The sequence below is a fragment of the Corapipo altera genome, unplaced genomic scaffold (assembly GCF_003945725.1).
Source record: "Corapipo altera isolate COAL_440 unplaced genomic scaffold, ASM394572v1 61305, whole genome shotgun sequence".
Lineage (NCBI taxonomy): Eukaryota > Metazoa > Chordata > Aves > Passeriformes > Pipridae > Corapipo > Corapipo altera.
In genome coordinates this window covers 1,968,897-1,991,657 of record NW_020884909.1, presented here as the reverse complement: position 1 = coordinate 1,991,657, position 22,761 = coordinate 1,968,897, and the positions used below count along the sequence as shown (strand labels likewise).

At 39.9% G+C, this 22,761-nt stretch overlaps 1 protein-coding gene across 5 annotated transcripts in view; it reads left to right on the top strand.

Annotated features, from left to right (window-relative positions):
• KCMF1 (potassium channel modulatory factor 1) overlaps positions 1–21,422 on the top strand; it is a 49,430-nt gene extending 28,008 nt beyond the window's left edge. For all 5 annotated transcript variants that reach the window (XM_027653084.1, XM_027653086.1, XM_027653088.1 and 2 more), the window contains 5 exons: positions 4,821–4,960; positions 11,120–11,221; positions 15,544–15,718; positions 18,007–18,289; positions 19,244–21,422. In XM_027653084.1, coding sequence (XP_027508885.1) covers positions 4,821–4,960; positions 11,120–11,221; positions 15,544–15,718; positions 18,007–18,289; positions 19,244–19,505 — 962 coding nt within the window. In that variant the 3' untranslated portion in view covers positions 19,506–21,422. The remainder of the gene's footprint in view (positions 1–4,820; positions 4,961–11,119; positions 11,222–15,543; positions 15,719–18,006; positions 18,290–19,243) is intronic.
• Positions 21,423–22,761: the final 1,339 nt, after the last annotated feature.

The following is a 22,761-nucleotide window of genomic DNA, read 5'->3' as shown; positions in this document are numbered from 1 at the left end:
TTAGGGTCTAAGCATGTGGCTTGCACGTTACTGCATCATTTTAAAGTGGTTGTACTGACAGAGAAAGTAATACAAATTGTTAGTAGAATCCTCTGCCAAAATCATACTGTGTGGCTTTCATCAAAGTCAAAAACCAACCTTAGTTCAGAAGTACTTTCACTTGTCAACTCAGGTACTTTTGTGGCAGAAGATCCTGCCACCTTTTGTTCCTGATTCTTAGGCAGAGGGAGCTGATTCAATAATGGGTACCTTGATAATGTGTGGTGTGGGGTCTGACTGGATTCACCAGAATTCAGTGTGAGGTAATTCAGGTGGGGTTTTTTTTCACCCACTAGAATAAAATCTGTTTGCTAAATGTGTATATTGCAAAGTCATAACATCATTGTTTGTTTTGAAGGGAACTTCGGAGCAGTTTTGAGGGTAATACTGTTCAGAATAGTAAGGCTGCTTCATCAGTGATACAGGAATATGTATACTTTGTTCTGTTAAGTGGGATGTATTGCCACCATTTGGTCTCTTCAAACGTTGAAAAAAAATTCAAATAAATGCACTGCAACTTGTATAATACTGATATTTTTATCTGTACATATATATCACATTGAAATTGCATTATTCATGTAAAGAGAAATGAAACTGAAATTCCTTTTGACCATGTACCTTTGTAAAGAATTATGTCTTAGCAGAAAAGACAAGCTGTTATAAATGTAATCCTGAATCAGATATCTCTTTGAAAGATAGATTTTTATCCAAGGAATCCTACAGTACTTTTTTTTCGTTACTAACCTCCTGCCAGTTTTGAGAACGTACTACTTAGAGTTAAATATTAAATATACATGTAACTTTTGTAGCTACAGATGGATAAAAAAGCAAAACTGCTTATAATTTTGGTTGAATTTTCGCATTAAATTTGGATTGTTTCTTGGTTGGTTTTTTTCCCCTACCAGGAAAAGCTATAATGTCTAAACACTGTGGTGTTTGAAATCTGACTTCATAAGTGTTTTTTGGGTCCTTGCCAGAAAGTATTTTGATCCTTCTTCTCCTTTGTATTCTCCCCCTAACTGATAAGCGATACAGGTAACAAATCTCCTCCTAGAGAGTTGTGATTGAGTCTGATTTTCTTCTTGCTAAGTAACCTCTAAGTCTTCCTAGCTTTGAACAGAAGGCTTTAGAGGTACAGAGGAGTTTGAAGAGTCGTGGACTCCTGCTTCTGTCTTTGAAAAGAACCAAAATTTAATGTCTGAAAGGTTTCTTTGTGGCCAGAAGGGATAATTCTTTGGTCATAGGCACATTGTGTTCTAACACTGATAGATTTGTAAATGAAAACAGTAACACAGTTGTAGGTTGCCTCACTGCTACAGCCATGGAGGCCTGGTGTTTTCATTTTTTCCCTTATGGCCTCTAATTGTTAGGATCTTCGTTAGCAAAGGAACTCTTTGTAGTCAAGAACATGATTGTTCGTAAGTTTTAGGATTTTTTTATGTACTTGAAAAAACAAAACAGATGGGGAAATAGCCATTTAATACCTTCAGCACAAAAAACAGACTCAAAGATTCATGATATCAGCTAATTACCAGCTTCCTTTTTTTTTTTTTTTCTAATTTAGATTTTACTTTAAAGGAAAACTTATCTGGTGATCTGTATTTCAGATTAGAAAAGGGATAGATTTGGATTGTAAGAGATGGAGAGAGATTAAAGTTGAGGGAAGGGAAAAAGAAGGGAAGTATAAACTTACAAAGGAAAAATATTAGGATTTGCCAGTGACTGTTTTAACTTCTACAGGTGCATTTCTTAATATTTTTTTCCAGATGAAGGCGTATTTATTTGGCTTGTGCCTGTGTGTGTTTGATGTGTATTACGAGAAAGAAGGGAAAGGAGGTTTGAGTAGGAGAACACAAAGGTATAATCACGAGACTGGAAAGAACTCACTTTTTTATTTTTTTGTTGAATAAATGTTTTGTTTCGAATTCTCTAAAAAACAAGGACCAGCACAGAATTTGACAGTACTCGTCAAACCTCCCCCCTCTGTGATAGAACAGTGTGTACTGCTGGACTTCTTGACATCTGGGTTGAGCTAACAGTGTATCTAAGGAAAAGAAACTTTCACGTGCTCACGTGCCCGTTCATCCATTTACAGCTCTCTTCAGATGGGTTGTGGCCCTGGGCCCTTTGCTCAGCTTCGGGGAAGTTGGAGTTCGTACTGCCTTACTTGAAAACAGTTATATTCATTCATTCAGAGGGTTTTATAGTTAGAGGGTTTTAGACCACTGATGATTTTAAGGGATTTTTTTTTGTTTGTTTGTTTTTAGATAGTAAATGCAAAAGTTTCTTTTCTGTGCAAAGTCTTTAAACAATAAGATGATTTGCTCCTTTGAGTCATAATCGTCATGTTTTATCCATACCAGTATATAAAATGCCAGGACTCAGAAAATTCCCTGAAGTTAAACTGCTCAGCTAGAAAGGGTCCTTAGAGGAAAATTTGACTTGGCGTTCTTGTGTGTATGTGTTTGCAGTGATGGAGATTTTCAGTTTTCCCATCAGTAAGTAGGTTCTTAAGCATCATCACAAGGGTCATAGCAAAGCTTAAGTGAAATCAGAGGATCAGCTAAACAAACTATGGTTAGCTTTGGATGAGTTTGTGACTGACTGGTGGTTTTGTATTCCCAAAGGTATGCAGAATTTTTTTGCAGAAATTCTTGTTCAGTTACTGAGTTTCAGAGAACAATACAGTGTTTGCATGTGTTGTTTGGAAAGACTAAATGCAGTTAAATTTGGAATTCTTTTAAACTATTCAGCTCAGAAGTTTGGCCATCTTACTTACTTTGTTCCCAGTATCTTTATTTAAGTTCCAACTCCCTTATATCTTTGGGACACTGGAAAAAGTGAAAACAGAAGTTTGCATTTACTCTGTACAATGACACTGTAGAAATAAAAATGCTTTTAAAGCTTTCTTTTTTGCCATATACTGTAACAACTTGTGTAGTGACCTGCTTTAATTGTAATTTTTCATTATATAATTGCAAGGAGGATTTTCATCCATCATCAGTAAAGCATTTTGCAGTTATCTGTTTAAAAAACAACCATCCTTTGAGTCCCTTGGTTTACAGGTACGTTTTTCTGAAAGAATATCTGTTCCAGAATCTGTATGACTGATCCATTTAGAGACCATTTTAGTGACTGCTTAGGACTTTGTCCCACATAAACCTTGTTCATACTTTCCTCATTTGAAACCATGACATGTATAAATTCTTTGTGTTTGATTACACTGCAGCACATTGGTAATGTTTTTTACCCACGCTCAGTTTTTTGGGTACATCAGAAGGGAAGTGTGATTCCTGGAGAAACTTCCAGAGGAGTACTTAGTCAAAGATGTACTGAGCTCACACTGGTTAGGAGTTCCAAAATCTTGAAGTCTTGTGAATTACGTTCATATGTTATCTGAAACAGTCTCCATAACACCTCAGTCTTGGATCAACTTAATTTTTGCATCAGTCTCTATTGTATACTGTGTAAATAAGAGGAGAATGGAAGACTGAAGCAAGACTGGTCAACACCTGTAGTGTATGTGCATCATAATTTTAGAGAAGCTGCTCAAGTCAAAAGATAAACATATGCTTACTGTGAGTAATGGATGAGAATAACAGATAGTGCAAAAAGGAGGAATATGCTGTTGTTGTTCCTATTTTTGAACATTCAGAACACACTCCAAAGCTGATTCATATTTAATTTATAAATGAAACAAGCAGATTTAAGAGTTTTATAAGAAGTTTTTTTCCAGTCTGGTAGTCTTGTCATCCTCAGTTGAATATGGTACATTTAAGTGTTGGCCAGCAACTTCTCCTGCAAATATGGGAAGGTAGACCTTTTTCTTCCTAGCTTCACTGGTTCTTCCCATGGATTTACAGGGTATTAGGCAAGGACAGGTAGTGAAGAACATGAGTATCTTTTCAAATATGTCCAATTTTTAATTTATAGCAGGAGATCCATAATTTTATGAAAGTATTTTTCTGTTACTTATCAATTAGTCCTAGAAAAAAATGTCAGTGAAAAGATTTTAAATTAGTTGCTGGAAAAAAACACATATTTTGTTTTTATTATGTGAATGTGAAGCTGAGTCGTGTTTCCTATAGAACATTTAATACCTGAGAGAATGGGAGAGGAAAACATTCTCTTATGGCATGGTTTGATAAATTTTCATGTTACGTTTGGCGAACTTCTGCATTAGCAACTTAAAAGTGCCTGCTTTTCATCAGTAGTACAAAAGTGCTCACATTCAACACACCTAAAAGTTGCAACCAGTGTGTAACAGATAATCAGATTCCTTTTTCACTGTCAGACTCTTATGTTATATATTTCAGACATTTCCAGAAGTACTTACTGCGAAGGAGTGGTTCAGCTGTGGCATAAATACTGACATATGGTATCACTGAGGACTTTTAAATTGTAATCTAAATTTGAGCTGTTGCCGAGAGTTCAGCTTTTGAAATCTCATGATTCAAAAATACTGTAGTTGAGCCAGTACATGGGATAAGAGTAGTGGTGGAAAAGTGAAAGTTTGGCAATATTGGCAGCATCATGATAGAAGTCCTTGTTCCTAATGAATATTAAAAAACTATGTTATGTGTATTAATGAAAATGAAATGTAATCTCTGGTTTTTATCATCAGTACCCGAACATTTCTTGAATATAGCCATTTCAATGACACGACAGATTAACTTGGCAGTGATTACAGTGAAGTACATTTATAAAGAAAGGTTGATGCAAACAAAATAAATGACGATACGGCTTTGAAGTAACCCCCATTTAAATGCTTTCTGTTTCAGATTTGTACTATGGTGGAGAAGCTTTCTCAGTAGAGCAGCCACAGTCTTTTACTTGTCCTTATTGTGGGAAAATGGGTTATACGGAAACATCTCTTCAAGAACATGTTACTTCTGAGCATGCAGAAACATCAACAGAAGTGGTGAGAAGCTTCAGAATTGCTTTCATGGTGGAAATATGTTTAAAATAGTATCTTTTCCGAAAAACTGTTATCCTTCTGTTCTGTTTCTGTCTTGAGGCATGTATTCATTCAAATGCTTTGTCAGAAGATGTAGCTAACTTGACAGTGACATCAAAATTCTATGATTTATGGGTATCATAATATAGTGAGCTTGCTTACTTCTTTTTATGATTTTTGTTTTGTTGTCCTGATAGAATGGCTGCCATATATAGGAGATCATTATTCTGTAAGACACAGTTTTTGAAAGTTCTCATTGTTATTCTATCTAGCTGTGTCTCCCTTTTCAAAATCGGTATGTAATTGTCCTGGAAGCTTATAGCTATGCCAGTCTTTTGTAACTGTGAGAGAGAGGAAGACATGCAAAGAGTTTGGTGTGATTTTCAAGTAACTATTTTAATGGACTTGGCATTTTTATGAAGTGGGATTTTACCATTCTTTTAAAACTATTATTGTCAAAGTGGGAGGTTTTCCCCCCTCCCTAACCGTTAGGACACTTGATGTGTTAAAAATGCACATCTTAAACAAGTGTCAACAGAAATACTTCAGTCAGAGATGTTAGCTCCTGCTGTCTTGGTTGACCTTGGGAGAAGGAGAAGCTGTTTTAGCAGAATGACATGCAGGGTATTGTTCTCTGGTGAACTGTTTTGCCAGAGATTCCTAGAAAAAAGGTGATGCTTGAAGTGTATTACTCATTGCTAATGCATTATGAAGAAATTAATTATAAGTAAGTTCCCTATTCTAATCTTGTACTTTCCTTAACTCTCAAGGAATTCTGTGGAAGAAAATGAATTATTTCTCTCCAAGCCTATTATGGAACTTGGGTGAAGGGGTGATATGAAAGGGTGTTTGTTCACCTTTTTTGAGACTCAAAGTTGTCCTGGTCTTTCTTGAAAACATAGGAAGTTGAACAGTTTACTGCACAATCAACTGGGCTGTAGGATCATTATTTAACTCAGCAACACACTGCGATTTTTGTAATCTCCTTGAGTTTTTCTTAAACTTTGCAACTTTCAAACATGGCATCAAGCATTCAGAGTTCCACGTTTGGATGACTTTATTTGGTTTAGTGGCTTAGTATTGCAATTCTGATTTGCACCACTTGGTGTCAGTGATATGTTCCTGACACAGAAATGTTCACAGATCTCAGGTTTTTAAATTTGACACGGCCTTGTTTGCAGCTGTGACTTCTAGAAGTCAGCACTAGCTCTGAACTAATAACTAAAGCCTAAATTTGTGATTTTAGACACCTACTAGTCCAGTGAATCCTGAAAGAGTTATTAGTAAAAAAAAACAACCACTTTTTGTGCATCAGTCTGCAACACTGCTATATCTTTGTTCCAAACACTGATAAAGGACAATGTTTTAATCCTCGAATACAATTGTCTCTGTTTGTGCTGAGGTTTGAATCTAGCTTTTATGATAAATGTTTAGTGTGCATGGACATCAAACTACTTGGGTGCTGTAGCCTTACTGAGACAGTGAAAGGCTACAAGATTACTAAAGAGGAAAATATTATGGATCCTAAGTGTTCGTAGTTGTAGGTTTTCAAACAATTGTTTGTGTTTGGGTAGCGAGCTTGTAGTGGTTGTAGTATCTCTGTCTATCCAAAGATGTGTTTTATTGTAGATATTTTTAGACCTTTAGGGAAGTTTACAGGGATAGTCACTTATAGCCCCAGCCCCATACACGATGTTTCAAAGAGTAAGACAAGCAATTTTTGCTCAATTAAATTTTGCCATTTTTGTATTCAGAGTGGTGCAGGTAAAACGTTTACTTTCTGCTGATTTTTCTCAGGTATATACAGCAATGTTAAGTATTTGTGGGTAGGAATCACAGACTGACTGATGTTGAAAGGGACCTCTGGAAGTCACTGAGGTCACTTGAGCAGAGCCACCTACAGGTGATTGTCCAGGACCATGTTCAGACAGTTTTTAATCCACTGAGGACAGTGACTCCACAGCCTCTCTAGGCAACATGGGCCAATGCTCAGTGACCCTCACAACAAAAAAGTTTCCTGATGTTCACGAGGAACCTCCTGTGTTTGAATTTGTCCCCATTGTCTCTGGTTCTGTTGCTGCCTGGCTTCATCATCCTTTCAGGCTCCCTTCAGGTATTTGTGTACATTTTTAAGATCTTCCCTTGAGAGAGATCTTCTCCAGGCCGAACAGTCCCATGTTTCTCAGCCTTTCCTCACAGGAGAGATGCTCCATTCCTGAAATCATCCTTGTAGCCTTTTGCTGAACTCTCTTCAGTGTGTGCATGTCTCATGTATGTGGAGCTGAGAGCTGGGCACACTACCCCAGGTGTATCCCCACCTGTGCTGGATGAAGGCAAAAGATCACCACACTCAACCTGCTGGCAACACTCTTTCTGATGCAGCCCAGGACACCACTAGCTTTCTTTACCAAAGAGCACACTGCTGGCTCATGGTCCACCAGGACCTCCAGGTCCTTTGCTGCAGAGCCGTGTTCCAGATGACTGGCCTCCAGTGTGTGCTGGTTCCTGGGGTTGTTCTTCTGCAGCTGCAGGACTTGTGCTTCCCCCTTCATGAGATTCCCATTGTCCCATTTCTTCAGCTTTTTGAGGTCCCTCTAAATGGCAACACAACTCTTGGCATATCAGCCATTCCTCACATTGAGATAGTTTTCACTCCATCTCACTGTCTGCTTATTCAGCCTGTGTATCAACAGCTTGTCTTTGAGGATCCTGTGAGAGGCAGTGTCAGAAGTCTTACCTGAAGTCCAGGTAGACAATACCCCTGCTCTTCAGTCACCTACCAGGCCAGCCGCTTCATCACAGAAAGTTTATGAAGTTGGTCAAGCATGCCTTCCCCTCCGTGAAGCCATGCTGACTGTTCTTGATGATTTCCTTGTCTTTAATGTGCCTGGAAATGGTCTCCATCACCTCCCCAGGATCAAGGCAAACTGACCAGCCTGTAGTTCTTCAAGTCCTCCTACTTTCCTTCTTTAAGATAGGAGTGACATTTACTTTACTCCAGTCCTCAGGTACCTCTCCCAGTCACCATGATTGTTCAAAGGTTATTGAGATTACCCTCCCAATAGCATCTGCCAGCTCCCTCAGCACTTGTTGGTGCATCCCATCACAACCTCTGGACTTCAGTATGTCCAGTTCACTTAGGTATTCTGCAAATTAATCCTCTTCCAGCAGAGGAATGTCTTCACTGCTCCAGACTTCCCCCTGGTCTCTGGGGCCTGAAGTTCCTGAAGACCAGTTTTGCCAGTGAAGACCGAGGCAAAGGAGTTGTTCGCTGCTTCAGCCTCTTTTGTGTCTTGTGTAAACCACCCCCCTCATCTTTTGAGCAATGGGCCCATGTTTTCCCTAGTTGTGCTTTTGTTTCCTATGCACTTCTAGAAGACTTAGTAGACATTGCTTACCAGATTCGATTTGATTTGGGCTTTAGCTTTTCTTATGTTGCCCTGTGATGCTTAGATAATGTTTATGTATTCCTCCAAGGTCATCCCAGGAGAATAACCTCCATATATTCTCTTTTTGTGTTTGAGTTTGACCTGCAGTGTCTTGTAGGCCTTCTGGCATTTTTGCCTGACTTCATATTCATTGGGAAGGGAACTCTTTGAGCGTGGAAGGAATGATCCTAGGTTATTAACAAGCTTTCTTCAGGCCACTCTACTCTCCAGTCTTATCTCATGGGACTCCTCCAAACAGATATTTTAAGAGACCAAAGTATGCTTTGCTGAGGTCCAGAGTTGTGAGATTTTTTTTTTCATCTTCCTACCTGCCCTCAGAATTTCAAACTGCACCAAGGTCACTGCAGCCAAGGCTGCCTATGACCTTCACATCCTGAATTAGCCCTTCTTGTTGGTGAGTATGAAGTCCAGCATAGCACCTCTGGTCGTTGGCTCCTCTGTCACTTAGAAGTTACCATGAGAGCAATCCAGAAACCTCCTGGATTAGAGTCATGCTGTGTAGTCCTTCCAATACAGATACTGGGGTGGCTGAAGACCCCCATGAGGACCAGGTTCTGCAAGTGTGAGGCTGCTGCTATATGTCTCTAGAGAACCTGCCTGATGGATTGTTCTTCCTGGTTAAGTGGCTTATAGTAGACAACCACTATAGTGTCAGCCTTGTCTTTTTGTTGGTGTTGGATTTCAACTTTAGTTGGACTGTTCCAAATCACTGTAAGCCTGCTGGCATTGTAAATACAAAAATTTTAGGAGACTTCATCAAATGTGGTCTCTGAGTCTCGTTTCAGAACAGAGATGCAAATTTTCTACTATTACATTGCACTGCATCAGCTTTCTCACCTTTAGCAAGGCTGTGACTAGGCTACTTGTACATGACCTTCAAGGACTAGGCTGTTGATACTTTGTTGATAAAATTGAGAAGAGCTTTTCTTGCAGTAATGAAATGGACGATCTGAGACAGTTTGAATGGTCCCTGATTCATTCTCAAGGATCTCAGTAACTCTTGTTGAGATTCCAGAAATGCTGTCACTGAAAGTGGTCGCCTTGCACATGAATAGGCAAGTACTGTCAGGTATTCTGTGAGTATAATTGACTTAGGACTTTGGAGTCATCATTCAGGGTAGCATGGTGATTTCTTAATACAAATGCTCATAAATTCAGGAGAAACTTCTGACTGCAGCATTTGTTCATGCATGTTCTAGTTAACAATGATTCTTAGTTGTGTCGCACAATCAGTGATGCAGCAGTCTTTGTTGTGACTCTTGTCAGAGCTTGTGCTTAACTAAATTGGTGTTTGTGTGTAACAATTCTTTAGTAAATTCTCTTGGTCAGAGTTCTTGAAAGTTGAGTTGATGTTTAGAATTAGGGTTGGTAAACTTTGATTTCTTCCTTCTCGTTGTTCTTTATAACTTTTTCTCAGCTGGCGTTTTTCTGAGGACTGAGTCTCTTTGGGCAAATATGTGCAGTTTATAACACCTTTGTCCTACTAGCAAAGAACTTTCTTTTGCTTTGCTACTTTCAGGAGTGTGTTGTTTTTCATGAATTGGGTTTCTGCTTCCTCAGAGTAGCTTAAATGAAAAAAGATTGCTTTGAAGGTGCTGCACTCTCTTGGTATGAAACACGTTCTTGAAGATTAGGCAGCTGTAATGAAGTTTCTGGACTTCAGAACCATCTGTCCAGTACACATCCATTCCTATATCCCTACAGGATAGCCGTATGATATGTTGGCTTAGTTGAGGATTTATTATATTATGCTGTGATAAGTTGTGCCCTGTAGTGTGTCCACTTGTTTGCTTCTGTAGTGGTGAAAAATCTATGAAGACAAATGCTAAACATGGAAAATAAGGGGGGAGAGGTTGTAGCAAAAAGCTTTTAAAATGCCTGGTTTTCTGCTCAGAACTGGCTCCTAAAATTAAAGTGGCATTAGATGCAGCAGTTGCTGTTGAAAGCAGCCGAGATTTTACAGTAAACTTTCTTCAAGACTTCGTTCTCACCTCCATGAGAGTAAGACAGACATGTAAGACATTCTGTAGGTGTCGTTAATGCCCTTGGTCTTTGAGAACAGCTTGGGTATAAGCATGAAGAGCACTGGGAGCAAGAGGTTTATGTTCAGTCCCAGCTACTGTAAAAAAAAATGGAAGATGCTTTTCAAGCTGTTTGTGGAATCATTCAAAAACAAGTCATAATTATGGCAATTGTAATAGTAGTGTTTGTCTGCCTAGTTAATGTGTACTTTGGTTTAAAAACAAAACAAAACCATCCAACCTTTGCTGGGTGGGATGGTCTCAGTTTAATACTTAGCCAATACTTATGGGCAGTTTCATTGATACCTCTGCTGAGATGAGTGTCAAGCAGGCAAATAGCATTCCTGTGTAACTAGACTTCAGTCTGTGGCAGAATTGGCATACAAATACTGTTTTTCAAGACACTGAAAATAGAATTTGCAAATCGTAACTCTGGTTTTCATAGTATTCTGAAAATCATGAAGTAAAAGGTGACTAAATTAATATCTGCAGTTCAGTACATTTTCTGGGTTTGTTTGAATATGTTGACATCCAGGTGTTTGTGAATACCTAGAATGTGATTTTAAAAGCATAAGATGTTTCACTCAATGTTACAAGTTCTGTTTTGTAAACTTTATAAAGTCGGAGTTTTTTTTCTTGCTTTGTCATTTCAGATTTGTCCAATATGTGCAGCATTACCTGGAGGGGATCCAAATCACGTAACAGATGACTTTGCAGCTCATCTTACACTGGAACACAGAGCTCCTAGAGATTTAATATCCTTTCCAAGTTGAGGCAAAGAAACTAGACTGTTTCACCTAGCAGCCATGATGTCTTGGTTTGATTTTTGTAGTCAAAGGGGCTTATTTTGGTTTTCATGAAATTTAGGTTGGTAAACATATTGTATGTCAAAAATAAACAGGTTCGCTTGCTAGTCTAAAAAAGTATAAATGCCAGACTGTGCACAGACTGTAGGTATACTTGAGAATGCTTTTTGCTCTAACAGCAGAAAGAACTTTTTTTACTTGCACTGTGGTTTATCGTGCCTGATCATTACTCTTGACGCTATTTTGTGTATCAAGATTCAGTAGTGTGCTTGTGTGTATTTATGGCATCAAGATGATTCAAGCTTAGCTGGTTTTGACAGAAGATTTTAAATTTGCTTAGCTGATTTTAACAGAATCATTTAATAATGTGGTTTCGTAGTGTTACTGATAATTGGTAAATATTTGGGAAATAGTATGCTGTCTTTCAGTTGCCTTAGCAGCTAGTTATGCAGATTTATCTGTACTTGATGGCTGAAGAGGTGGAACTGTTAGGGATTTTTTAATCCTTGTTCTAGGAATATTTTTCTTTTTTAAAACATTTTCTTCCTCCGTAGAATTAACTGATGAAATATATTTTGGGCTTTTACTTAATGACATGCAGGCTATGTAGCATCCCTGCAGTAAGTAATCTCTGAATTATTCCTTTGTGTCTCATTTAAACAAACAGACAAAAAGGCTACATTATAACTTTGATAGTAGCTTTTTGTGTAAAGATTTTTAAAAAGGGAAAAAGAATAGTCTAAGAATATTAGTCACGAGATCCACTCTGTGGACAAGCAGAAGATCAAGGAGGGCATCTTTACAAGTTGGCTCTCTTAGGACCTGTTCCATAAAGTTGTCATCCAAGTTTTCTAGGAATCTTCTGATGTGGTTTGTCCAGCTGTGTGATGCTCCCTGTTAATTTCTGGCAAGCCAAAGTCCCCATAAGGACAAAGGCAGTTGACTTGGAAGTGTCTCTTAGTTCCTCAAAGAATAATTCTTTGAGGCATCATGCTGGCTGGGAGGTCTGTGGCAGACTCCCACGATGACATTTGCCTTATTTGTTTGCCCCTTGATTCTTACCCAGAGGCTCCCAACTGTACCACTGTCAGCTGTGAGCTCCATACCTCCTAACCCTTCTATTACACACAGTGCCACCCCTCCACCTCTTCTGCCCTGCCTGTCCCTGCTGAAGAGCCTGGAACCATCCAACAGGGCATTCCAGTCACAGGTCTCATCCCACCAGGTTTCACTTATGCCAGTGATGCCAAATCTCTGGGACTGGGCCAAAGCTTTGAACTCCACCAATGCGTACATTGGTGTAGGAACATTTCAGGTGTGGTACATTGTAGCCAACACCTCCTGAGGCAGATGGAGGGGTCCCATTAGTGCTGCTGTCCTCAAGTTTTTGGCACACCATCCCATCACTCATCACTGGCGAGCCTGGTATTTTCCCCTTCCCCCTTCCAAGCCAGTTTAAAGGTCTGCCAGCAAGCCCCACCAGCTCCTGCACTAGAACTCTTTTTTTTTTCTTTCTGAGGAAGGTACATCCCATCAGGTGTCAGTAGACCAGGTGTCGAGTAGATCATCCCATGGTCAACAAACCCAACATTTTTCCGATTACACCAACCTCGGACCCACTCGTTGACCTGTTCCTATCAATGTTATTCCTTGTTACCTGAAGGATCAAGGAAATCACTACCTGTCCCAGGGCCCTGAAGTCTCTTTTGATTGCCGTCAGGTTTCTCTTTGTTATTTTGTTACTGCCAGTTTGAACAACCAATAATGGACAGTAATCAGAGGGCCTTATTAGACTGGAAAGTTTTCCAGTAATGTCCCTTACCGGAGCCCCTGGGAGACAGCAGCTTACCCTGTGAGTTTGGTCTGGTCTACATACCCTCTGTTCCCTTTAGAAGGGAGTCACCTATTACAACTAAGTGCCTGATGAGGCTTTTTCTAACAAGATTTACATCCCTAATAACTATATTACAACTCTAATAACTGTGTAGCACTATACTAAAGGTTAGACTGTGGGCTTCCAACATTGGCTTAACAGCTCTGTAGGCCAGGAAGTTTAAATTTTTCAAGCTACAGAGTGAAATTAATTTCCTGCTGAAATGCACAAGTTATTTGATTAGAATTCAGGCTTCTACAGCATCTTCTCCCCCCTAGAATCAGAGATACCACCAGATGACTTTTAATTAGGGAATGTTTGAGCTATAGAAAATAATGCTTTCAAATATAGAAGGCTTCAACTGCTGGTTGCCTGAGAGAAGAGACCAACCCCCACCTGGCTACACCTTCCTTTCAGGGCGTTGTAGAGAGTGATGAGGTCTCCCCTGAGCCTCCTCTTCTCCAGGCTCAACACCCCCAGCTTCTTCAGCCTCTCCTTGTAGGACTTGTGCTCCAGTCCCTTCCCCAGCCTCGTTGCTCTTCTCTGGACCTGCTCCAGCCCCTCAATGTCCTTCCTGAACTGAGGGGCCCAGAACTGGACACAGCACTCCAGGTGAGACCTCACCAGTGCTGAGTACAGGGCAAGAATCACTTCCCTGGTCCTGTTGGCCACACTGTTCCTGATCCAGGCCAGGATGCCATTGGCCTTCTTGGCCACCTGGGCACACTGCTGGCTCATGTTCAACTTCCTGTCAATCCACACTCCCAGGTCCCTTTCTGCCTGGCTGCTCTCCAGCCACTCTGTCTCCAGCCTGTAGCACTGCAGGGGGTTGTTGTGGCCAAAGTGCAGGACCCGGCACTTGGTCTTGTTGAACCTCATCCTGTTGGAATCAGCCCAACTCTCCAACCTGTCCAGATCCCTCTGCAGAGCCCTCCTGCCTTCCAGCTGATTGACACTCCCCCCAGCTTAGTGTCATCTGCAGATTTGCTGATGGTGGACTCAATCCCCTCATCTAAATCCTTGGTAAAGATATTAAACAGAACTGGGCCCAACACTGATCCCTGGGGACACCACCAGTGACCGGATCCCAACTGGATGCAGCTCCATTCACCCCCACTCTCTGGGCCTGGCCCTCCAGCCAGTTCCTAACCCAGCACAGAGTGCCCCTATCCAAGCCTGGCTGCAGCTTTTCCAGGAGAATGCTGTGGGAGACGGTGCCAAAGGCTTTGCTGAAGTCCAGGTAGACACATCCACAGCCTTCCCCTCATCCACCAGGCAGGTCATCTGATCATAGAAGGAGATCGGGTTGGTAAGACGGGACCTACCTCTCCTAAACCCATGCTGGCTGGGTCTGATCCCTTGTCCATCCTGTAGGTGCTGTGTGATATGTTTGTGTCTTTTTGTAATAGCCAGAAGCTCTCTCTTTCCATGAGGAGTGTAGTAATTTCTTTCAGTCTTAAGTTCTTGACCTCTATGACGTTGGGAGGTTCTGCATCATGACTGATTTATGAAAAGTACGAGGTACACTGCCCTTACTGTAGTAGATATCATACAAGTGGTAAGCATCCTATTACAAAAATAAAAAGCATGGGAGATGGAGGACCTAAGCTAAAAGTCTAGTAACAGTTAAAGTATTAAAGTCCATGTTATTTTATTTTTCACCAGTGAATTATACTAGTGATTTTTAAAAGGAAGCCTTATCTGGACTGCCTTGGAGAAATGCATGTTGACAGCTTTTATGACAAAAATAATCTTTAAATAATCTGTTGATTGCATCAAAATTTATATGAGAGAACCTGTAAAAGGTTTGACAGGAAATATAAGCATCTGTATATAAGAAGTGTAGGGAAATGGGAAAATGAGAAGCATCATTGTCATAACTGGTATTTCTTCAGCTAAAAGAAGAAAGGGTAAAACAAAGGAATATGATAGATGTGCTGAATACTCCAGAAACCTACAGTTTTCCTAAGGACTGAAGTGGTGAAATTTCTTGGATAAAAGCATGAATTACAGGAGTGAAAAGGAATACAGTAATTATTACGTACTTCTGATAGGAGTGGTAATAAACTTTTTAAATATTTTTAATACTTAACGTAAGAATTGGGGAGGGAGAACCAAATCCCTGTGTCTCAGTGGTAAGCTTGGCTGAACGTATTTTTTTTTGTTTGTTTGTTTTCATATTGCTGATTAGAAAATTTTGATCCCCTCAAAAAACAAACAAACAAAAAATTACCAGATCAGTAAGCCTGACTTGCACCATAGCTTCATTGTGCTTCAGAAGTCGAATCATTACTTTATGTGTGAAGAGCAGTGTGCCTCTGAGTATTTCACCCATCAGATGTCCTGGTCATTTAACATTCAATGCCAAACAGTTCTGTTTTCTTAACACCTCAGCTACGATGAATCCAGTGGCGTTCGGCATGTACGTAGGATGTTCCACCCGGGCCGGGGTTTGGGAGGCCCCCGTGCACGTAGATCAAACATGCACTTTACTACCAGTTCCCCTGGTGGGCTTTCATCTTCTCAGAGTTCCTATTCTCCAAGCAATAGAGAAGCCATGGATCCTATAGCTGGTAAGAGCCATAGCCACGGATTTTACCCTGATTTCCTCCTCTCACGTAAAACTCAAGGTTCCCTGCTTTCTGTTGCTGCGAAGCTGCTTGTGTAGATGGGTCCCTCAGTGAGCAGAGTGCTTGTAGCTTGTGCTTTGAATTCCAGGCAGTGTAAGGCTTATTCCCAAACCCATGCATTGGCACTGAGTATTTGTGTAGGTATTTGTGTAGTATTTGTGTCCAGCTTCCATCACCTAATTTAGCATGTGTCATTTTAATTTGCCACGTGATAAAGGTGTTTATATGGAGGACAGCATGTCTCAAAGAGGATGAAATTAGCTCAGTTTGATATTAATGGACATTTAAAATTGGTTCAGTTTGCCTCCAGGCTGCTGTTCAAGTGCCAGGCTTTTATTTCATATTTAATATTACAGACTTTATTTTAAGATGTACATCTAAATTCGTTTATAAACTTACTGTTGCAAGTATTTGAGGTCTGTTTTGGTCAAGGTAAGAAAAATGGTGATGAGGGGAAGAGTGTCTTATTTTCAACACCAAGATTCCCAGGAATAACTTGTTTGGCCTGTGTTTAGCTTTGATTTGAAAAAAAACTGGGTTTTTTACAAGAAATTAAAAATAGAAAATAAAGACAATTCTGAAAACACATATAGCTTTGCCTGAGGGGAAATCTAAACATTTTCATATGGTGGTCTTTGACCAGGCCAGTAGAGCACCAGAGCCACTGGGTCTTACACTGGCATGGTCAAACTCATTAAATTATCTGTGAAAAAATTAAATTAGCCCTTCAAGAGAAGAAAATAAGTTAAGCAAGGTCACAGGAGGTCTGAAAAAGACTCAGGTTTGTTCAAGGAGGGAATATGTTCATGAAACTTCCAGTGCAAGGCATCATCTTTCTCTTCTAAAGGGCAGCTAGTTGAGCACAGTTAAATGTGGAGTGACTGCTGAAGTTTGTTTTCAGCCTCACAAGACCTTCCCACTTAGCAGCATTACAAGTGGAGTAAAATGGGCTTATTCTGCATCTTTTCTCTTTTGGTGGAAGCTGTGATTCTGCATTTAGAGTGCACTGAGCTGGGTGTCCTTCTTGTTCCAGGACTGTCTCGAGTTCACACCTGCTTCCAAAATACTGGTTTGCTGTTATCTAAGCTTAAACTTACAGTCAGAATAAATATATCTAAATCACATCTGGAAGTTTTAACGTGGCTTCCTTTTTACTGGCATAATAAATAGGATTGACCACAGTAATTTTTCTGTTTAAATGAAGTTTGTAGCATCAGTGACTTTTTTTTTTTACAATTTTTTTCCCTCCCAGTGGCATTCTGTAGTAATTAAAAGTTATAAAATCTTGCTGTTGCTGTCACTGCTGGTGAAAACTACTTGACCACTCTGAGTTTGCTTTATTCCCTCAAAGAAAGCTTACTTTAGAATGGTTACATTTTGTTAATGCAATGGAAGAAAAATTGTCATGACCTCCGTAGTAATTTTGTAATGTGGAAGAGAGGGGCAGGAGCAGGATTGTCTTCTGCTTCCTCTGCTCTTGCATCAACTGCAGCAATTGGCTGACATAAGAAGTACCTTCTACACAGGGTGTAGAAGAGATTCTGCAGTAATGCACTGAGCAGTAATTTGCTGCTAATACTTATTTCAAAAAATTCCTTTTGGATGGAACTTGCAATAAGCATTCCATCCTTCTGATTTGGAAGACTGAAGAACAGAGGGGTTTTTTAATTGCTGGGCCTTCTCTGTGATTCCAGCAGAAATAAAAATTCCTACAGAATGCTTTTGATGTGAAGCAATGATTCAATATGTTTTCTTAGCTAAATGTTTTTTATTAAAAGTTTGAAACAATGGTACAGTTTCTCTCTTGGCTGCAGCACAGCTTCCCTCTGGGGCAATCAGGAAGAGGAAGCTTGTGCTTTCAGGGAACAATTGTTGAAAGGAAAAAAATCAACCAGAGTGAAAATGAACAAGTTTCTGGGTCATTTGGTATTTTGACTTGAAGTCTCAGAGAATTGCTGCAGAGGACATAATTTGCCAGACAATACCGATAGATTGACTCTTAATCTTCCTCACTCTCGGAGCCATTAAATGCTCAGACTTTAAAAAAAAAATAAAAGTGTTGGTTTTTTTTTTAAAAAAGAGTTTCATGGGCTCTCTGAGCATTGTTTGTTCTTTGATGTTGGTGATTGAAAAAAGAAGGAACCGATGCATTGAAACTCAGGGTGCATTCATTCTGTTGTGTGATGCTCATTTAAGATCTTTCGTCATAGTAGCTTTCTCTTCTCTGGCAGAGCTTTTATCTCAGCTATCAGGTGTGAGGCGTTCTGCAGGAGGACAGCTCAACTCCTCTGGCCCTTCTGCTTCTCAGTTACAGCAGCTGCAGATGCAACTGCAGTTGGAACGACAACATGCACAGGCAGCAAGGCAACAACTGGAGACTGCACGCAATGCAACCAGACGCACCAACACGATCAATGTCAACACCACTATGACACAATCTACAACAACAACCAACACATCTAACACAGAAAACAGTCAGCAGACTATCCAGAATTCCCAGTTCCTTCTTACAAGGTAACTTGTTCAGTGTGTTTACCTCTTGTGATTTTTCTGTTTACCTTAGTTCTGGTGGAGATAACAGAGCTCAGTGAAACTTGGGTGTTTGGAGTTAGGCACATGCCTAGGGTGGTGTTAGTTAACAGCATACTTACCTGGTTTAGAAATTATACTTAAATCCCAGGGTTATTTTAAAGAGGATTCACCTCCTATGGCATTCCAGTTCTTTCAAAATATTGACTATTGACCTGAAATAAAGATGTTTTTCCACATTTCCCTTGCCTTGCCCTCTGCAAGCATATTTTTGTTTGTTTGGTATTGTGAAAGAGTGTGGGAATTTTAACAGCTCCTGTGCCAAGAAGCCTGGATTTGAGTCACAGGGATTTTTATCTAAGTCCAAAACAATACCACATGACATCTTTCAATCAGAAACTCATTTGAGAACCTTAATCAAGGCACTGCAAGTGTCACAGATTGTGACTTTCAGAGTTGGAGTGAGCAGTTTCCTTGCCCCTTTCAGGACATGCCCTGTACCCTAGGAGAAGTGGTGGAATGAAGGTTGTATAGTGCTTCAGCACTCCAGAGGATTTACATGTGCAGTAACATGTTTTGTGGCAAATATGAACTTAAAAGTTGATGTAGAAACAAAGGAGGCACTCAACTGCATGTCTGAGAAACAGCCCTCCCTAAAAGACACCTGAATAGCAGGAAACTTCAGAAGTAGTTTTTGGTTCTCCTCTAGCTTCAGGTTGCACTTTGAATGCTGTTGCAGGAACAGGGAAGGGGTGGGTTGTTACATCCGTACCTGTCACACTGCGGGGCCAGAGGTTGCCAGTGCTGCACGTGTGGAAGGGCAGGCAGGACTGTCCTGAAGGAGCAGCTTTTGGGCACATCTCTGTGACTGTTGGTGGTGTCTTTGGTGAAATGGGCTTTTAGCAACTGCCTGTCTTCTCTTCCCTTGCTGCTGCACAGGTTGAATGACCCGAAGATGTCGGAAGCAGAGCGTCAGTCAATGGAAAGTGAACGGGCAGACTGCAGCCTGTTTGTTCAGGAGCTTCTACTGTCCACTTTGATGCAGGAAGAAAGTTCCTCCTCAGATGAGGATGAGCGGGGGGAGATTGCAGATTTTGGTGCTATGGGCTGTGTAGATATTATGCCTCTAGATGTTGCTTTAGAAAACCTAAATTTAAAAGAGAGTAATAAAGGAAACGAGCCTCCTCCACCTCCTCTTTGATGACATCCCACTTTGCAGACAATGTCCTCTGTGCTGTATTTGCCAATGAAAGTGGACAACAACTATCTTGGGTTTGTTTTGGTGATTGTAATTTCAGGTCTGTCACTCTTGTTACATTGTGTACATTCAAAAGAAAGAGAGAAAAGATATATATGATAATCATTTCCACTTAACTAATTTTTACTTCTAGCAGGTAAATGTAGGTTGCAGTGCAGAGCAGAAAGCTCTGTGTCCTGTACCTTGACATGCAAAAGGCTCTCCTAATACTCCACATTCAAACTGAAGAGGAAAAAAAAATGAAAAATCTCTAATGAAGCTGCTGTGTGTATTTATGAATATTAATGAATAAAAACTGCTTGGATGGTTTACCTTAACTACTGCATGACGTTTTTTGCAGCGTGCATGAGTTTTAGTGACCTTGTCATTTAAAAATTTAAATACAAGGAGTAAAACTATAAAAACCACAAAGCTTTCCCATTATTCAAAGGTTACCTGAGGAGAAGGTTAGTGCTGAGTAGCAGTTTTGTGGCCACAAAGTAGCTTTTGAATAATATGTGACAGAATGACATCTTCATGTGCTGTTCCTGCACAGGATGGAAACTCTGCAGTGGGATACATTGTCGTGACCGGGGTGTGGCATTTTGCTGTATGTGATCATTATGTTGCCCTGTCAGCCGTCACCTCAATGTGTGGAGTTAATCTTCATTTTATGCATCTATAGGAGACACAACAGTAAGGCCACTGCTGGAAGCTACTGCAAGGGGCTTTTGTGTGCCCTGAAATCAAATGACGTTCACTTTTGTTTAAAGCTTTTCTTTGTTGTGGTTGTTAAAATTTTTTAATTGTTAAATATGTTTTATTCAGGTGTAGACAATTCATATATTCACTGTGTTTCTTAAAAAAAAAAAAAAAAAGTTAACCTGGATCATATTGTCTTAGTTTTAAAAAGCCTTTCACAGCCTCAATCATATTGAGTTATTTATGTATTTGCTTCATAGTTTGCAGAGACTTGACAGTATCAGGAAAGCTAGAGGATTTGGATTCCCAGACTGTCAGTATATTACAATGAAATTCCTAATGCTAACTTTAGCACTTTTATTTATTGTTTCTTTTGGTTATTTTCTCTGGTATAAAAAAGTTGACAAAGCCTTTTAGTTGAATCATGCCACCTACATGCCTATACTGTTAAACCTACTGGTTTGAAAAAAAAAAAAAAAAAAAAAGAGTATGGTGTTCTTGTGCATAGAAATTTATAATAGCCCCAAGGCAAGGGCAGGGGTATGTTTGGTTTTGGTTTTTTCTTTCTTTCTTTCTTTCTTTCTTTTTTTTTTTTTTTTTTGGTTGTGTGGGGTTTTTTGAATGTAAAGTTAGATTATAAAAACAAAAGTGCACACAGCTTCTGATGAAAATTTAAACTAGGCTTATATCATAATGGTGTCTTTCCAGATCTCTCACCTCACCCCCTCTCTCTTTCTCTGTATCCTCCCTTCTCAGCAGCATTGTAGAGTAAACGTACAGACTTGGACACCATGTGGTGTTCTCAGCAAAACTGTGACATGTATGCTAATCCAGAATAACAGCAGCAAAAGAAACAACCCCATAGACTGAACTTTAAGTCCCCTCCTTTTTTTTTTTAAATCATCAAATCTTGATTGTTTCCATGTAGAGCAGCACTAGCTTTGTTGGTTTTTTTGTTTTGTTTTTTTTTTTTTTTTTTTAGTCTCTGCAACAGAAAATGTTTCAAGGGAAACTTTACATGCGGCCTCTGGTTATCCTGAGAGTTACCCCCAGTAGGGACTTTTTTTATTGATTGATTGTTGAGGATTTTCAAAAATTTTTCAAGCTGTAGTTTTTCAAACACATCTTCTGCACATTACAATAAGACAGACGGTTCAATAAAGCATTTTCAAGACTGTTGTTCAGTTGATTTTCTTTGGTTTTGATGTATCATGCAGACAGTTCTGTTCCGGAAATTTCTGCAGCTGTTTTTAATTCCAGCTGTATATTCCAACACAAGATGAATTCATGTAGACATCCTGAGTGATTTACATAAACATGTTTTGAAACCAGACGCTTTGGCCAGTGATGAAGTACGTAGTCCTAAACTCCTCACAGGTAGGTGAATTCAAGATTGCACAGACCAAGGTGCATTTAAAAGAGGCTCTTCTCAGGTGTGGTGTTATTTTGTATTGGTGTATGGCTGGTCTCCAGAGGATACTTGGATTGCATGACTTCCAGACTCCACTCTGCTTGCTTTGAAGGGGATGCAAACCAGTACTATCCATGCTTGCTTAGAGACTGAATGTATGCTGACTTGGGTTTAAAGGTATCCTTGAGCATCACGTCAACTCGTACAAATCTTCAGTTGTTTGGGGGTGGAGGTTTTGAGTGTTTTTTAGGTTTAAAAATAATACAGAATGGCTACTTGGAAGGTATTTATTTGAGTAGTCTGCCAATTCCTATTTGCAGGAAGTGTTTTTCCTTACTCCAAAGAGTAAGCTTTGTCAGGTTAGTATTTGTGGGGTATTTCCAAAACATTTATTTTCAGAGTGCTTTGGGCTACAGTGAAAACAGCCAGCAGCAGCTTTGCAGCAGATTCCTGTAGAGGGTTGGTTATTCTTCCATGTGAGGGGGCAGAAAAAACAACCCCCAAACTACTTCCCAGTACACAACATGGACACCACCCTTCCAGAAAAGGGAACCTTAGTACTTAGCTTTTGCACAGTTCTTGGATGCAGTGAAACCTGTATTGTGAAGGGGTTGGTTAAGGTCACTTAAAGAATCACTGGCAAAGGTACCAGCAAAAGCAATTTTGATACAAAAACGTTCTGTGGCCACATTCACTCTGTTACTACATAGATAGAAACACAAAGGAGAATTTGATTGGAGTCAAACTGGAACAATGTACACAGAGACTGGGGATGCAAAAGGGAAAGGATGGAGAACGGACTCCCATTGACTTGGGAGGTTCAGAGTGAGCCCCCTTGCCAAATTTAGCCTTGGAGTTGCTCAGTGGTTTACGCCTAAAGGATTTGGCAGCATTTAATCACTGAGTAATTTAACACTCACAGAATGATTCAACAGGATTTACTGCAAGCAAAAGAGTAGCTTAATTATGACTCTGAGATGACAACGTTGATGCTACACTTGCTGTAGGGCACTGAAGTGGATTCACACACACACAGATGCAGACGTGGATGTCTGCAGGTGTGTGTGTGTGTGTGTGTGTGTGTGTGTGTACAAAGGTACCTCTTAA